This window comes from Peromyscus californicus, unplaced genomic scaffold, assembly GCF_007827085.1.
Source record: "Peromyscus californicus insignis strain IS unplaced genomic scaffold, ASM782708v3 Scaffold_20__1_contigs__length_68692818, whole genome shotgun sequence".
Lineage (NCBI taxonomy): Eukaryota > Metazoa > Chordata > Mammalia > Rodentia > Cricetidae > Peromyscus > Peromyscus californicus.
The window spans coordinates 40,060,904-40,078,619 of NW_026294503.1; the positions used below are offsets into that span (position 1 = coordinate 40,060,904).

Here is a 17,716-nt window from a genome sequence, read left to right on the forward strand (position 1 = left end):
CTGGCTTATATATCATTTCTTAATTCCTCTCTCTTCCACCTAAGAACCCTTCAAAAGGTGGGAGCTGGACTCCCACAGATGGTGCCAAAACATGGAACTTAGGAATGGAGGATAAAGAGGAGGAACACTGCCGAGCAAGGGGCATGCCCAGTAATTAAAGGAGGTGGTGATATTCTAATCTTCAGGAGTAAAATTTAAATATAAAGCAAAGTAAAGTTAGGCTGCAGCAAGTATCTCTGTCTCTGTCTCTGTCTCTCTCTCTCTCTCTCTCTCTCTCTCTCTCTCTCCCTCCTAAGTTAGGTTTAAAGTGGTAAAAAAAAAAAGTTTTGGCTGAAAGACATTTAAAGAAATGCTCAACATCCTTAGTCATCAGAGAAATGCAAATCAAAACAACTCTGAGATAGCACCTTACACCTGTCAGAATGGCTATAATCAAAAACACTAATGACAGTCTATGTTGGAAAGGATGTGGAGCAAAGGGAACACTCCTCCACTGTTGGTGGGAGTGCAAATTGTACAACCACTGTGGAAATCAGTATGGTGGTTTCTCAGAAAATTGGGAATCGATCTACCTCAAGACCCAGCCATATCACTCTTGGGCATCTACCCAAGGAATGCTCAATCATACCACAAAGATACATGCTCAACTATGTTCATAGCATCACTATTCATAATAGCCAGAACCTGGAAACAACCTCGATGCCTGTCAACTGAAGAATGGATTAAGAAAATGTGGTATATATACACAATGGAGTACTACTCAGCAGAGAAGAACAATGACAGCATGAAATTTGCAGGCAAATGGATGGAACTAGAAAACATCATCCTGAGTGAGGCAACCCAAACCCAGAAGGACAAACATGGTATGTACTCACTCATAAGTGGATTCTAGATATAAAGCAAAGAACAATCAGACTGCAACCCACAGAACCAGGGAGGTTACATAGCAGGGGGGACCCTAGGATGACTGTGGCTTATAATAAGTTTTGGTTTTACTCAATCACTGGGCAAGCCTCAGTGAAACATTTCACTATTAGGACAAGAATTTGTACTGTATCAAGCTGATGATAGAAAAAAAATAAAACTAAAAAAAAAGAAATTGCTTTTGAATGTTTGCTAAAGTCTATGAAATGCAAATTGAAAGTTTGCTTTTGGATGTAAGTTTGTGAGAATTGTAATTATGAATAGTAATATTCATGCTAGAACTATGATGTTAACCTGTTAATGGTGATGATAAAGAGTCTTTAGGTTTGAAGCAGTTGCATCAGGAGTTTACTGATTTATTTGATGCAGTTGCATCAAGAGTTTATTGATTTAAAAATGGGCTTGGTGCAGCTAAGACTGCTGTAGTCATCTTAGACCCATTCAAAAAGGCCATTCTATCTTTATCATCCTATACTCCTTTACTAGGAGGCATACTAACCATAAGGAGCAGGAGTATTGCTATAATTATTCCATCTATTTGCAAGCTCTTAGTGGAAAAGCAGCTTCAGAGCTTCATAGAGTTAAGCTCTGCATCCTCCCTTGCCAAAGGCTGGTAGTCAGAGATGGGTAAGTCCTTCTTGCTAGCTGTCAACCTAAGACAGAATACACTTGGCAGAAAGTGTATCTTGATGACAGGTAAGGCTGTCTAGTGACAAAGGTGACCTAAGGCAGTCACAGTTCATCTTAGGGGTCTGAGGGGCCCTTTATATTATTAAGAAGGGGGACCTGTGGGAGTTCACAGATGCTATCTAGTGAGAACTTACTCAGGGTCAGAGAATCTGGGCTTGCTTTACACAGCAGGGCTGCATAAAAAGATGATTTGGTCACGGGCATGTTTACCAGGTATTTGGAAGGATCTGCACTTGGCTGTACAGTGTGCTTTGATCTTGCAAGGGGTAGGTCTTTTGCCTCTCTCCTTGACATGTTATAAAAATCCCTTTTCAATAAAGGATGAGGTTGTTGGATATTAATCCAGGCCCTCCCAAAGCTATCCTGTGTTTCTTTCTTCTCGTCAGCTAAGTCTTTCTATCATTTCTTAATTCCTCTCTCCCTCACCTAAGAACCCTTCAAAAGGTGGGAGTTGGACTCCCACACCATCTGATAACCCTACCTTTGTTTCAAAGGGGTTATTATGGCTACCTTGTTATGACTACCTGTTGTTAACGACCACCTTGCAATGATATCTTTGTTTCAGGAGGTTGTGATGAATAAATTGTTATGCTTATGTTCTGCTCCTGTAATCCCATCTATTTTCCCCACCAGATCTCCCATTTGGAAACTCCCTATTCTTGAACTATAAAAATCTTGTCTTCAACATGCAAGGCTACCTCTTGAATCAGCCCTCTTAGGGTGAGACAGCCCCTGTACATGAATAAAAAAGATTGCTTTAATTAATCGCTTGCTTTAACTAATTTAGCCATGATAATTTGGGTTGGTTATCTTTCTCCTCCCATCTTTGGGACTTACAACTGCACCTCCATCAGCTGTCTTCCTCTGCCTCCAGTAAGGCCTCTCTAACTCCTTAAACCTTGCTGCAGACTTTTAAAAACTTTGTTGACATTCTATAACGTGTGTGTGTGTGTGTGTGTGTGTGTGTGTGTGTGTGTGTGTGTGTGTTTCACTGTGTGATGTGTCACCTGAGGGTTAATATTAATAATAGATGGGAATAAAAGAACCTGTTTGCCTCCACCAGCCATCAAAGGATATCAAGACTACTTGGCAAACTGTAGCCAGCAAAACACAGCCTGCAAAGTTAGTGTTATTCAATAAGTTCAACTTTGTTGACCGATATAAATGTGTCCATCTATGTGTTCTGGCAGAATGGGTTCATGACAGAGCCTGTGGAGCACTCATTCTGTCTGGAGCCACTTGGTACACCAGACCCCCAGGAAGTCTGGAAGAGCAGCCTGGGCTGCATCCCCTGAGGTTCACCTATGTTAGTCCCAACCCTTGCATTGGGCAGGAAAGCCAGTTTTCATGGCGCCCTGCCCCCTGTTCCTGGTGGCTTCCTGGATGAGGCTCTGGGCACTGCCCTGGTCAGCACCGTGGACAGAGCTGCACAGTGAGTCACCACCATGACTTAGCATTTTCTGTTAGCCATGGGGGAAAATGAGAGCAGGGAATTGATTTTATTCGTGTATTTTATCCTACCTAGTAAGTCCAAAATATCTTACCATGTATGAAGCACTTGAGAGATTGTCCAGATGAGTCAGTCCTGTGGCCAGTGAGAGCAGAAAAGAGAGAGTCTGTCTGGGATGCCTGTTGGTCCACTTGGCTTACCTGCCCTAGGGCTCTATCCGAGGCGGGGTGGGGGTGGGGTGGGGGTGAGGTAGGGGGGCGGGCTTGGTCCTGGGAACTTGGTCTGGTGAGGCTCAAGACCTCAAGTAGAAGGCACCTTCCTCCACCCTGTGACTCCGAGAGCCTTTCACTGGCTAAGCTGGGGGGAGGCAGAGGAAGGAAGATTGCAGTCTGAAAGCCCAGCCCTGAGGCTCTCTGCCTGCCTACACAGCTCTTTGGGACTCCAGGCACGGAGCTCCCCAGCTCCCCGTGGGCGGAAGCAGTGACAGGCGTAGGCTGCTGTTAGCAGGAGAACCGCTCCAGGCTATACACAGAGCCATACCACCGCCACCTACAGAGCTGGTGCTGGCTGTCCAGGACCCCTACACTCACCTGTAGGTGGCCACAGACTGTAGAGGGAGAGAGAGGAGGGGGGCAAGAGCACACACTGTGAAATGGGGGACACAAGTCAGGAGGAAGGGACCCCATTTTGAGGATTCACAGGAGCCACCCTCATGTCCCCGAGTGAGGTCATATGCACTGTCTGCAGTTCTGCTGGTCCATTGCTGAGGAAGCCAAGGAAGGCAGAGTGAGGAGGGGGGGGGGGCATCAGGACAAGTTCAAGGACAGTCTAAAGCAGACAGTGTGGAGGAAGTTGAGGTCTCTGTGACCAGGATCCATGATGGTGAGAAGGAGTGACTGAAAAGGTGAGGGGTTGTATCCTGGTTGAGGGCATGCGCTGCGTGTATGGCAAGAAGATAATTTCTAACACACACACACACACACACACACACACACACACACACACACACACACACGATTCTAATCACAGATCTCCCAGGCACCTTTCTTTAACCCACAGGCCCCAGTCTATCTGTAAATGCCCACACATGCATTCACTTGCTGGGTCTGAGACCTATCCATCAGGGATGCTGCGGTTACCCTAGCTTGGTTCCCATAGCAATGCCTAGAGGGTGGGGGAGGGGCAGAGGTGGAAACAGAGAAGGTAAATAAAGAGCAACAGCTTTAAAACTGAGCAGCTGGGAGCAGCCAAGAGATCAGCTCCCCTCACTAAGGCTGCAGTCCAATGAGCAGCTCCGTCCTCACTGTTTTCATCCTATCACAGGCTCACATGCTGTTCTTGCAGACCCAGGCTCAGGTCCAGGGCAGGCAACCAGTCTGACATCCCAGCTGTGCCCTGGGGCTCACTCTAAACGTTGATGGCCTTGCCGTTCAGTATGTGAGGAGCAGCCACAGCCAACACTTGCTAACACCTCCCCCGTGGCAGCCCACAGAGCGCTGTCCACGTGCATGGTGCCTCCACTGACCTGTATGTCAGCCCAGCAGCAGCCACAGGAGCTGACACCATCATGGCCGTATTGACAGGTAAGGGGACACAGAGGGACATTGTGGCCACAGTGAGGAGGAGGAAGGGCCTGCTTTCCTGAGGCTGAGGCAGAAATAATACTGGTCTCACAGTTCTATGGACCATAGCTCATCCATGGGGTGTCACAGCTGTTCTTTAGAATGTGCTGTGGAGAGCCTGGGGCAGGCTCTGGGGCAACATCTCAGGGCTCTTGACATATCCCTGGTCTTTGAAGCCAGCCACAGCAGTGAGTCCTTGCTGGGATCTCGTGGACATTGCTCTGCCACCCTCACAGTTTTCCCTCTGGCTTTCTCTGGCACTCTCTGACACCTTGTGGTGACACTAGCCCCACCTTCATCTCAAGATCAAGATCAAGGCTGCTGTCTCCTGGACCATGCTGAGTAATCTAACATGAAGGGTCCAGTCTGCCCACCACAAGGGTGATTGGTGGACCAGGGGGCCTCGCCAAGTGGAGGAAGTGTGTGTAGGTCACAGTGGCAAGGTCATGTATAGTAGGTAACCACGGCCACAGGCTTGGTTGGTTGATCTGGCCCTCGATGGGGAGATAAGCTGAGGTCAGAGCCCCGCTGCCTCATCGCTGTGACTCTGAGAGCTTACCTGGGCCTGCTGAAGGAAGGAGCCACGCTGGAACACCTGCGGAGGACAGAGGCTTAGACAGCGGACTGGGGAGAGGTTGGTAAAGCAAGGCATTAATGAGAAAAGCTTCTGGGGTCCCAACCCAAGACCTCAAGTACCAGAGGAAGAACCATTAGGGCTGCCTCCCAGACAGGAGCAATCAGCAAGAGGTTCTAGAGCAGGAAGTCTGTGGCCCAACAACCTCACAAGACAGACATGAGGGGTGGTCTTGTGACCCAGGGCAGGAACTAGAGCCACAAGTGGGACCTGGGCTTAGGGGGAATCACTTCCCTTCTCTGGCTGAGACACTTGCTTCATCCCAGGTCCTCTTCCTGCACATGCCTGCTGGTAGCCCAAGGGAGACACAATTCCCAGCCCACACCCCATCTGCTCTTATAGGGAAGCCCGGTGCAGCAAGGGGTTCACCTGAGGGGTCTGGAGAGAGCAAATCCCAATGAGGCTGCTTCTCAGGTTCTGGGTACCATGGGAACCACAAGCCTCCTTACCATGGGTGGGACTGCAAGACATGCAAAGGTCTGGATGAACCACCAGCCTCTTGTTTCATCCCAGAATCAGTGTTTGGCTCCCAGAGGCCAAGTCTATTTCCAGGGCTCTGGAGAGAAAAGGGGACCACCTTCCAAAGCCTCCAACCTCCCTTGCCAGGAAGTGCCAGGGCCTCTTGAGAGGCCCTGCTGGCCTATGTCAAGTGCGGGCAATGTGGAGTGGACAGAACAGAGCCTCTGGGAGGAGGGAGAAGATAAAAATGGAAGAGACTCTTGACCACTGTCACTGTCCCTGACTCTGGCTCACAAGGGCACCATCCCCTCGTCCCCAGTCGCCCTGAGCATTAAGAGACAAGTGGCATTTTCCAGAGGGAATGGACCAGGTGCCAAGGCCAAGCAGACAAGATAATTACGGGGGCTAACAGAGACTAAAAATAGCCTCCTTCACAGCCGTGCTCCTGGCAGGGAAGACGCCAGACTGCCAGCAGCCTGAGCCTGGGCTCTTCTGGAGGAAGGGTCACCTGTATACAGGGCCCAATCCACTTCTGGGGGCTATCTTGGGGCTGGTGCACAGGGGGTCTGTCCTCATGGAACAGTAGACAAGTACCAAGACAGAAGGGATGCCCACAGCCCAGCCCAGAGACCTTGTGGGGTAGCAGGTGCCCATGGAGAGGTGTAAGGGCAGGGCTCCAGAAGGTGTGCAGCAGTCCACATACAGAGATCTCACAGGATCCCTGCCTGGCCCTACCTCCATGCTAAAGAAGTCTGAGTCATCCTAGCAGGGACACACACAGCTGGGAAAGGGAGGGTCACGTCTTCCTCAGGTGGTTGCTATCCTTGGGCGATGGCTGCCAGGCAAGACTTTGCCTCCCTTAGTACCCTCTCAGCCCACTAGCGTCCTACCATATTTCGCCCAGGACTAGGACCCAGCATGAGCTTGGGAAAGGATACAGAACCAGCTTCTGGGTAGATACATTCACCTGCCATCTGCTCCACCCTTCCCAGGGCTGTGCCTCTGGAAAGGGAACAGGTCAAGGAAAAGGCACACTGTTGTTGGTGAGAACACTGGGCGGGACAGAGATGGCCAGCATGAAGCCACTGGTGAGAGCCAGGCAGGATCGGGAGTGGGATGGCCCCCTTGTGGAATGAGGGTTGAAGGGCCTCTAGCCAGCCCAAGCATGGCAAACATGGCTCTGGCAGGCCTTACCCTTCTCCCCTTTCCCTCTGCCTTACTAAAAACTGTTAGATTATGTTCCTAAACCTGGCCCCAGGGTCTATTCCCTTATTTGGCCACTTCCTCCTCCTGAGGCTGACTACTGAGGTCCAGCTATCAAAGTATTGAAGTCCAGCAATCAAAAGCCCCCTTTGACTCACCTAATTAACATGCCCAATTAAAATTAAACACCTCATCCTGACACGGAGCTTCCCCTTTTACCTTTATAAACCGTCATTGGCCTATTTTCCACGTACGTCTCCTCTCTATCCAGAGATAGTCCTTTGTCACCCCACCCCACTCCCAGGAGAAATATCCCTTCACCTCTCCCTTGTTCCCTTCCCCTTCTCCCTCATCTTCTGTCTCCTGTCTTGGTCTCTTATTCCCGGCCTTCTGTCCCTCTGGAGCAAGTAAATCTCCCTTGTGCTGAGAACTTGGTCTTGGGGGTCCTGAGCCAATACTGTTCTTTACAGGGGTGACATTTACTCAACCTATGTGAGGGCAGAGGACCTGGGAGGATGGGGAGGGGTTAAGGAAAGAAGGTGGGGAGGTGGAGAGAAAGGGAGAGAAATAGGGAGTGATAGAGCCAGGGAAAGAAACACAAAGAGAAGGAGAAAGGCAAGATGAGAGGCAGAGACAGAGACACAGAGACTAGAGAGACAGAGCGAGATAAGGAGAGACAGAGGGAGACAGAGACAAAGACAGAAATGGGAGGCAGACAAGGAATCAGAAATGGAGGCTGATGCAGGCAGAGAGAGATGGGAGATAAGAGATGGAGATACACAGAGAGACAAAGGAGACAGGGGAGGAACAGAGGGGACACTGGAGGTCTGTGATGGTGGGAACCAGACTGGTCCCCAGTCCTCTATCCAGGTCTCTCTGCTGGCTGGACCCTGGAGTAGGAGGAACCATCTAGAGGCATGGTGGACAGGATGAGGAAAGACAGACATGAGGAGGCTGTGTGGTTCACCTGATGACTCCTCGTCTCTCTTGGGCCTCAGAGGCTGATTAACCGACATTCATGTTGAAAGGTTTTTTTATGCCTAGAGGACAGTGTTATGTCTGAGTGTCCCGTAGAGCTCTGCATCTGGTGCAATTCAGCACAGACGGGAGTGTGGGCATGGAGGAACCCAGAAAGAGACTCCTGTAAGTGCCTCATGAGAGGCCAGGGTGGCTGCCAGCTCTCGGTCTTGGGGTCCTTCATAGCCCAAGGTGAGGGGGTTTCATCTTCTCTGGTTGCTGAGCTCATGTATTCTGTTTCAGATCCCGCACCACCTGCACAGGTGCAATTCTTTTGGGGGCATAAATAGGCAATTAGTTTGTGTTTCCTAACATGCTAGCAGATGGAGGCTGTTTACTGTGTCAGCGAGATGTGGTACCAACCCTTAAAATGGAGGAACTCCAGTCTAAGCCTTTTTTCATGAACAGAGTATCCTGAGCAAGGCACCGTCTGAAGCCACTGCTCTTACCCGAATGAGTAACCCAAGCAGGTGGCAGAGACACAAGTACCCAGGGCATCTGTGGCGACGGATCATCAGGCAGAGTGGGGGGGAGGCATAGGAAACCCACTGTGGAGCTCTCAAGAGCTGGCATTTGGTGAAGGCAAGCCTCACTATGTAGACTGGGTGTCCATGACAGTGTAGTCCAGCCAGCTTCTAGGACGGCCATGACACCTCTGCCAATACTCAGGCCAGACTCTCCCATTAAGGTCTCAGGGGGTAGCTTGGGTGAGCACTAGGGTTTCCTGTGTTGGTCTAGGCAGGGGTCATTCTGCCTAGCAACCCAGAAGGGCTGCTGGCTTGGACTCTATGGGACAGGAAGGACAAGAGCTTTGAGGAAGGACCTGAGAAAGGACAGACAGGAGGATGCCCTGTTGACTCCTTACCTCTCTTTGGCCTCAGTTTCCCCACCCAATATAAGGAGTGGACATTTCAGCTCTCGGGGTCACTCCAGACAGAAGTGGGGGCTTGTGGACAGAGGATCCTGTCCTATGCCCGCTTTCCCCATATCCTATACCCCTATCCCCAAGTGGGTGCCTGGCTTCCTTCCCAGAGGAAACAGGCTAATGTATGCCACCCCGTGCCTTCGAAACTAGGGCACAAGCTGGGAGCTCTGGCAGGCGTGGGAGAGCCCCTCTGGGGGAGACAGAGACAAACCGGAAGAGAGGAGGCACCTAAAAGTCCTCATGTCCTCCCGTGGGAATGAGAGGTCAGAGAGTTACCTGTCAGAGGTAGAAGGCAGCTGACTGGAAGCGGGAGTGGTGAGTGGCCTGTGGATGGGCTCCATGGGTGGCTGGAGTCAAGGGTCAGTGAGAACAGGAGGCAAGTTATCTCGGGTAGAGCCCCGTCTTTGGTCCATCTGAACAGTTCTCTGACTCAGCAGAACCATTGCAAACTCAGCCCCGCCTCTTGTCCTGCCCCACACAGCAAGGAAGTCAAGTTTACAAGGACGCAACCCAGGAAAGATGTTGAGCTTGGCCCCTGGGGCCAGACAATGAGGGTTCAGTAGCAGGGACCCAACCAGCTTGTCATTCTGGATGTGTCTTAGACCGGACATCAGAAGCGGGACTGCCCTGGCTACACCGCAATGTGAGCAAGACCTGCCCCACCCCACCCCCGGCCTCATGTGGACATGTGGGTCAGTGGGAGGAGCCCCTGCTGGGGTGAACTGCAGCAGCTCATACTCATGTCCTCGCTAAAAGGACAAGTGAGTGCCACATCACTATGTGGGCAGTGGCAAGAAGTGTCTTGCTCTTGAGAAAGGTATGTCTCCCAGGTGGAAAGGACACGAGGTATTCTGTGTGGGAAGACGGTTCTGGAAGAGGGATGGTACCAGTCCAGGTCCACTGCTTCCTGCCTCGGGCTCTCAGAGTTTTAGGAAAGCAGAATTCAGGACAGGGTTACCACAGTAGATAGCTCATTGAGCCAGAGGTCCCAGGCCTCTGAGAGGGAAGAATCAATGTAGCAAGAAGGCAAGGCCTTGGCCCCTCTGGGGCAGGCTCCTCACACAGAGGGCACCTTGGAATTGACCCCTTGAGGCAAGATGAAGGCTTTGGCCACTGGCTGTGACACCTCTCAAGATACCAAGTGTCTGCCACACCCCTTATGGTGGCAGGCAGAAGCAATTGATTTTTAACAGGTCCTCCCAGACAGGCCCTAAAAGTCTGGGGCCTGTAGTCCTGCTGTGGGTCCCAGTCACAGGCCAGGGCAGGGACATAGGACAACAGGCAGATATCTCCTCCTCTTCTTGGCTCGGCCGTTCTCATCCCGTGCAGCAAATCCAGCTTTAGTCTCCCAGGGAAGCGGGAAGGAGGAAAGACATGTGGACAGACAAGCCCAGGTTTCTCAGCAAATCTTTTTCATTCACCTTCCAAGCCCAACCCAGGAAATGAGTATGGCTGTCAAAACTCAGAGGAAGAAATATGTGTTTGTGTGTGTGTGTGTGTGTGTGTGTGTGTGTGTGTGTGTGTTTGGGGTGACATAGGAACCTACTGTCTGTTGACTATGGAAACAGATGTGGGGTCACCCTGGGTGCCCAGGTGGCTGGTGATGGAGTCTCTTCCTCCACGGTCAACAGTGGTGTCTTGAAGCCTGTGGGGGGCTGGTCACAGTAGCACAGCTGCTAATCCTCCTGCACTGGCTGGTGGCAGTCCATCATGACCAGCCCCAGGGGTGGTCTCCCAGTATCCCCTGGCTCTGCTTGAAGGCCACATAGATGGTCTTTGTAGCCACCTTGAGTTGCCTGGGTTCCCTGAGCCTTGTTGAATGAAGCACACTTACTGTTCCTTCCCCTTGGCCCCTCACTGTGTTTCCCGCCCTGGGGAAAGGAACACACGCTATGCCCTGGCAGGGTAGGCTGAGAGGCTCCAGCAGAGTAGGGACCAGAGACCAAAGGAAAGCAGGCCTGCCGTTGGCCCCAGACAAATCCCTCAGCCCCTCCCCACTTTTCCCTCTCCCTCTCCCATTCTCAGGCTCTTGGCCTTCCCTTCTTTCCTACCCTCTCACCTCAATCCCCAGGGTACCCACTCACATACCTACAGCCACCCATCTTGTGCTAATCCCCCAAGTCCCTCATACCCACTGAGAGAGAGGCACCCCAAGACTCAGTGTGCCCTTGAAAGGGGAGTGGGGATTGGGCCAAGCCCCTGGAACTGATCCGCAAATGCAGTCTGTACCTCAAGGACAGGGTGTAGGTCGTCTGGACTCCAGGCTCCTTGCTTCATGGAAAGAAACACGGCAGGGCAGGGAGCCAAGACTAGGTTGGAAGGGGTCTGATGTGTCTTGCCCCTCTTGGAATGGCCTTCTGACTCCTCCCTACCTGGGACTCAGCTGAGTCCAGGGAGTCTGGACTCATTCTCCCCATGCCCAGAGCAGAGCTCCTTTACCTTCCTTGTCCATTTGAAAAGGTGTCCTTCATCTCTCCCACACTCCTCAACATCTACAGAAGGCAGAGGCCCATACCTGCACCTCCACTCTGCTGTGAGTCCATCCTGCCCGTCACAGCCCTGCCTGACTCACTAAAGCCACCTTGTCCCAGCACAGGGTGAGGCAGACTGGACATCAGAGAAAGACACGACCTTGGGATACGACTAGAGTCCTGCCAAACTGGATGTACAGGATGGGCCCAAGGGGCATCCTGGAGCCCCCGTGATGGGCCCAGCTCAGTTCCAAATCTGAGGCAAGATCAGCTGTCTCTGCCTCAGTTTTCCTGCCCTACTGTGAGAAGACTGAGCAATCCACGATCCCCAATGGGTAGGTATAGTCAGGGCTGGTGAAGCATACAGGGAGAACAGGAAAGGAGGATGGGCCGGGGCGCTCTATCCCTTGCCACACCCCATGGGGGGGTCTTTTGCCTGTTTCCTTGGGTACAGAAACATAGAACCATGCCCCAAATTGCTTGTGTTTGGAAAGCCTGTCTGTCAATCACAGCGGCAACTTATTAAAAGGAAAACCACGTCTGGTCCCAGGTTCTCGAGAGCAATAATAGTGTGGGAGCAAGAGAAAGCGGCCTTTCTCTGTGGTGGCGCCCGCCTCCGCCTCTGCCACTTCCCTCCCTCTTGTCAGCACTTTCAGAATTTAAAAGAAACCGAGGGGAGAAAGGGCAGAGGCGGCTTTTCATCTCCCTGGCATTTGTGGCTCCTGCTGGCCCTGCAGAGGGTGACGACACTTCCTGGCAGCAGGTGCCTTCCTCCTTCCCATCTGTAACCTGCCTCCCAGGCCTCTGCTCTGAGTCTGGCAGGCTCTATCCTCCCCTGGGCAGGTGCCGCACTTCTTCCAGGCACCAGCAGGGGCAGCTCTTCCCAGGCTGGGCTGGGCTCATGCCATTCCTGGCTAGCCCCGGTTGCCCTGCCTGGGACTCTAGGAAGCAGAACCCAGGCAGAGGGGACAGTGGGCATCTGGAGATGACCATGGCAGTTGTGACTATCTATTGCTCCACTGGATCATTCAAACACACCCTAATTCTGCGGTGCTCCAAAGGTGTCTCAGAGGTATAGTGGAAGTTCACAATTGGGCTCAAGGTGATCGTGTGTGTGTGTGTGTGTGTGTGTGTGTGTGTGTGTGTGTGTGTGTGTGTGTGTGTGTGGTGTGTGTGTGTGTGTGTGTGTGTGTGTGTGTGTGTGTGTGTGTGTGAGAGAGAGAGAGAGAGAGAGAGAGAGAGAGAGAGGTCATCAAAAGCCAATGGGCAAAGTTAAGGCCTCCAGCTAGTGAGTGTTCTTCCACAGATATTAGCTTGAATTACACCTGCCCATGGACTTAATTAGGCTGGGGTGGTATAGCCTAGCAATCAGACAGTTCCTCGCCACCATTCTCTCCCTGTCTCCTGCTGGCCCTACTCCCTGAGGCCTGGCTGGCATGGGGTTTGAGCCCCTTACAGTCCACCTCCTCTCTCTCTCAGTAACCTGGCAGCAGGTGCCTTCCTCCTTTCCGTCTGTAACCTGCCTCCCAGGCCTCTGCTCTGAGTCTGGCAGGCTCAGCTGAAGCTTCACAGAGGTGAAGCCATCGCGGACCTTGAACAGGTTATTCCCAAGGTCTTGAGCCCAAGCCTGGACAGAGTTAAAGATGGTTTCCCATTTTGCAGATAAGAAAACTAAAGGCTAGAGAGATGGCGCTTACCATCCTGGAGACAGGTCACTGACCCTGTCCCTATATTCCAGGCTGAGTCAGAGTGAGCCCAACTGTGCGGAAAAGAACCCTTGCAACACATTTTGCTACCCCAGCAGGGATTAACAAACCCTACTGGTCGGGGGCCAGGAATGAGCCAGGCCTAGAGGCCATGGGGCTGGCCTCTGGGGGCCCTGAGGGCCTTCCAGGCCAGGGACTCCAGAAGTTTCCCTGGGGTCCATAAGCATTGCTCCTGGACCCTGTGCCCTTCCTTACACCTCCTTAAGCAGTCACCTCCAGGAGAGCAGCCTCCTCTGAGATCCTGCTTTAGCCCAGCCCACATCCCAGAGAAACAGCACAGAATCCAGGAAATTTCATGGTTTTATTAAGAAAATCTTATATGTGTGCATATATATCTATATATCTATATAAAAGTCTGTCTTCGAGGTAAGATGGTATGGACAGATGGCCTGGCTGGATTTTCAAGGCTTGGCGGAAATAGGGGATAGCCACACTCTCTTGAGATTTCTGGGGTCTCCCGAGTCCTCAGGGCCTCCCTCCTGTGTAAGCCAAATGAATATGGGCTGTGGCTTATGTGAAAAAATAAAGCTGTGGGGCCCGGCGGGGCACAGGGCAGAGGATCTGTCAGAACTTCAGTGGAACTGGTCCCAGAACACCAGCGGACCAGGCAGATGGAGGAACCTCGACAAGGCCTACTCGGACTGCAGACACAAGCAGCTACCAGCACCAGGCAGCGGTGCTGGGGCATGAATGGGGCTCAGCTGGGCAAAATAGCAGGGCAGGGCAGGGAAGTGCCTGTAACATCCCAGGAACCAAGGCCTGGGGTCTCCTGAGACTGGGCTTGGACTAGCAGGGCAGGGCACAGCAGGAAAGGATGGGCTGGGCTGGGGCCCAAGCCTTAAGGCTCCTGCAAGGTTCTGGCGAGGGCCAACGGCCACTCAGCGAGCTGGGTTCTGTGCTGAGAGGGCTAAGAGCACAGACCCTGCTCAAGCTGCAGTGGCTCTTGGCGGGCAGCGAGTGGCCAGCGGGGTGGGCATCACGGCAGACCCTGGCTTCACGCTGGCCTGTCTTCACCTCCAGCTCTCAGGCTGAGTTGGAGTGCTGCCCTCTGCCAGGCACCTCCTCTCTGTAATCATGTTTTCTTGGCCCTGAAAGTATCTTGGAACTTCTGTGCAGACAGCTTCGAGAGAGAGGAGGAGACGGTGCCCGTGTGGTGGTGGTGCCCATTCCAGGCATGGCAAGGAAGACTTCTCCGCAGCCTTGAGACCTGAGGGAGACAGGAAACAGCAAGGTGGTTAGAGAACTTCTCATCCTGACATCTGCGAGGGACAGTAGGGGCACCCTGTCCCCAGCAGATGCCCCTTGCGCCCGTCAGGACTTCTCAGAACACCCAGAGATCCAGAATGGCTGGGATCTGGGGCCTGGTCAGGGCAGGAGGCAAGACTCCCTTACCTGATATCATTCTCCTGGCTCTGAAGGTGCCAGCTGCTGCCTCAGCTGGGTGTGAGGACTCAGCCCCTCTGGGACCCTCCGCCTGCCACGGCTGAGTCATGGAGCTGAGCTCTGCTTTTCTTCGCTGGTATGAATCACTGCTGGGGTGAGAAAGCATAGGGTCCCTGTGAGCTGGCTCAGCAAACTCCCCCAGTACCGCCCCCTCCTCTATCCCTGGAGTACCAGTGTCCACTACGATGGCACCCACCCTGAGGGCCACTCCATCCCATCCCTGCAGCTACTTTGCTAGAGAAGCCCTGAGGGCTTCCTGAAAAAAGGACTTAGCTCTGCCCCCTCCCAACCCCAACTCTAGATCCATGGGGCAGGGCTCACCTGGGGGCCAGGAGGTGCCATGATGTCAGGTCTGCTGCTTCAGCTGCATTTGTGGGTTTAGCTCACCCCTGGGAGGGGAGCTATGCTGCCCAAGGCTGGCCAGCTGCCCTGGGAGGCAGCTAGGGTACCAGCTGGATCTGCGGTGTCTGTAGGAGCGGGCTGCTTTCCCTGAAGTCGAGGTTCTCTCGGCAATGGTTCTGCTTTAGCTTCTGCCCTGGGATATCCCTGGGGTGTGGTGCCTGCTGCTCTTTGCCTTCCAGACACTTGTTTCCCGATTACCCAGAGGACTCGGGCACTGGAGCAGAACGAGTGATGGTCTGAGAGTGTAGAGGGTAAGGCCAGTGGGACTGGGGCCAGGGCAAACAGGTGAGGGGTGGGTGGCAGGTGGGAGCCCTGCGGGAGAGGGACTTCTTGATGTCGTCCACGTAGCATGGTTGTGTGGCAGTTGTCTGTGAGTCAGGCCAGGCCAGGGGGTGAGTAGATGTCTGGCTGGAGAGGGCACCCCTTTGGGAGTCAGCCCCAGCTCAAGTCCTAGTTGGCAAAGCCACAGGCTGGGTGTGGCAGGCAGGCTGGGGACCCTGGGCTGGCCCCTCTATTCAGGTTGGGTCCTGTCACTGGCTACTGACTCGCTGGTAAGGGCAGGTGTGAGGGCCTCGGTCTCATCTTCTGTGGGCAGTGGGGTGCCAGAAGGCTCAGCCGCCTGCTCCAGGCCGTCCTGCACTTCCATGCCCCTCTGGATGAGCTGCTCCAGAGTCTTGGGCAGTGGGTGGCGTAGAAAGCGCTTGAGCTTGGGCTGCAGGGTGCCCACCACATACTGGATGATCTCCTCCTCTTCAGCGTCCACGTACAGCGTCTGGTACAGGTCCCGCTTGCGCCAGAGGAACTGGTCCAGCGGCTCCCCCTGCTTCTGCGGCAGGTCCAGCTCCCGCTGGATGGCTTCACGGGAGAGCGTGCCCTCGCTGTACTGCAGAAACTCCTTCTTGAACTCCACCCAGTTCTTCACGGAGCCCTGCTTGAACTCCCACCACTTCTTGGCCGGCCCGTTCATGTGGTTCTGGATCTGGGACAGCCAATACTCTTCGGAGCCACCCACCTGCCGCAGGTACTCTTCCAGGTGGCTCAGGAACTCCCGTGGGTCCTCGAAGATCTGTGTATCCACACCAGGGCTTGGTTGCCCATCCTCACCTGACCCCCAAGACTGGTATTGCTGGGCCTCAACAGACTCCTGATCAGGCAGCTCTCCGGCAGCAGGTGGTGGGGTGATGGCATAGGGGCTGACGGTGTAGTCATAGCCATCAGCTTCCTGGCAGTAGGGCTCTGGACCCCCCACACCTACAGAGACAGTGTGGCGAGCCGGCTCGTTGCCCACTGGGTACTTGCCGCCCATGGACTCCAGGCGGTCAGCCCACCTCTCCAGGCGGTAGAAGACCTCCCTCCACACGTGCATCTCACGCTTGACCCAGCGCTCCAGGTTGGCGATGGTCTCCTGGCAGCGGCACAGACAGGCCTTGATGGACTTCTTCCAGCGCTGTGAGTCACTGGTGGGCACATAGCCGTCCAAGTTGTTCTCCAGCTTGCCCACCGACCTGTGCAACCCTTTCAGCTCTCGCTCCACCTGCTTGGACACTTCGGTCAGCAGGTGCCGGTGGGTCCTCCGCACATGCTCCAGCATCTCGGCTCGGCACTTACCGATCTGCAGGATCACATTGGGCTTGGCTGCCGGCCCGCCCCGCTGGGCAGGGTAGGCATGGAGGCCACCGGTCGTCATATGGTCCAGCTCCATCTGATCGCAGGTGCTGAGGCTCCGGACAGGCTGCGAACTCCTCTGGGGCAGAAGCGGGAAGGCAGCAGAGCCGGCGGCGTCGGTGGGCGCGGAGCGGCAGTGGCAGGTGCGCGGTGATGCGCGGAACTCGGCGAGAGCGGCAGGCGCGCCGGTGCTGAAGCTGGTGAGGCCCAGAGACTGCAGTTGCTGGAGGACTAGTCGCCCGAGCACTGCACTGGAGCCGCCGCCGGCGGCTCTTTATGCTGCGCGGGGCCCGTGGGCGGCAGCTCTCCGAGCCCCGGCTCCCATTGGCGGTGGCCAGGCTGCGCGCCAGCACCCGCCCGCGCCTTCTCCTGCCGCAGGCCCCGCCTTCCCCGCGCCTACTCGCTCCTCTCCCGCGGGTGCCAGCAAGGACCCGCCCCTTCACAGCCGGCTCGCCTGGAGTGACTAATCTGCTCTGCTGCGCGCCTCCCACAGGGAGCTCTGGGACAGGAGGGCCCATGGAAGACCAGAGACACCCTCCTCTACCTAGTCCTGGGCAGCAAGGGTGGGGGTGAGGCAAGTTATTATCTACTGTTTGCCTTCAGGGTCTCATGATCTCTTTTCTTAGGGGTCAGCTGGACACTAGCCCTCTGTATCATTGATGTCCCCATCCTGACCCTTGCCCAACCTGACCACATAGTATGCAACCTCAGAAGAGCCTGGTAGGACCCCCTCACTCCAGACCCATCCATCCTCGGCTGCCTGTGGTTAATGGTGCACACGCCAAATACAGAGAGAGACAGAGACAGAGACAGACAGACAGAGACAGAGACAGACAGAGAGAGACAGAGACAGAGAGAGACAGAGACAGAGAGAGACAGAGACAGAGAGAGAGACAGAGACAGAGAGAGACAGAGACAGAGACAGAGAGAGAGAGAGAGAGAGAGAGAGAGAGAGAGAGAGAGAGAGAGAGAGAGAGAGAGGGAGAAAGAGCCCAACCACATCCCAAAGGTCATAAGTCCTAGCCTGGTCCAACTCTGTGAGGGA

General features: G+C 53.9%; 1 protein-coding gene across 2 annotated transcripts; it reads right to left on the bottom strand.

The window, feature by feature from the left end:
• Nucleotides 1–13,443: 13,443 nt before the first annotated feature.
• On the bottom strand, nucleotides 13,444–16,909 carry Arc (activity regulated cytoskeleton associated protein). Of its 2 annotated transcripts, none has more exons than XM_052748010.1 (3): nucleotides 14,926–16,909; nucleotides 14,554–14,690; nucleotides 13,444–14,368 (listed from the first exon to the last, which is right to left on the bottom strand). In XM_052748010.1, exon 1 carries the CDS (start codon nucleotides 16,706–16,708, stop codon nucleotides 15,518–15,520), a length of 1,191 nt encoding a protein of 396 aa, XP_052603970.1. In that variant the 5' UTR covers nucleotides 16,709–16,909; the 3' UTR covers nucleotides 13,444–14,368; nucleotides 14,554–14,690; nucleotides 14,926–15,517. The 2 variants fall into 2 exon arrangements, with proteins under 2 accessions (XP_052603970.1, XP_052603969.1); XM_052748009.1 differs by having other exon boundaries at nucleotides 14,554–14,693.
• Between the last annotated feature and the right edge of the window lie 807 nt (nucleotides 16,910–17,716).

Bases quoted from the DNA above. Each gene is read 5' to 3' on its own strand.
- Arc (XM_052748010.1), bottom strand. From the start codon at position 16,708: ATGGAGCTGGACCATATGACGACCGGTGGCCTCCATGCCTACCCTGCC.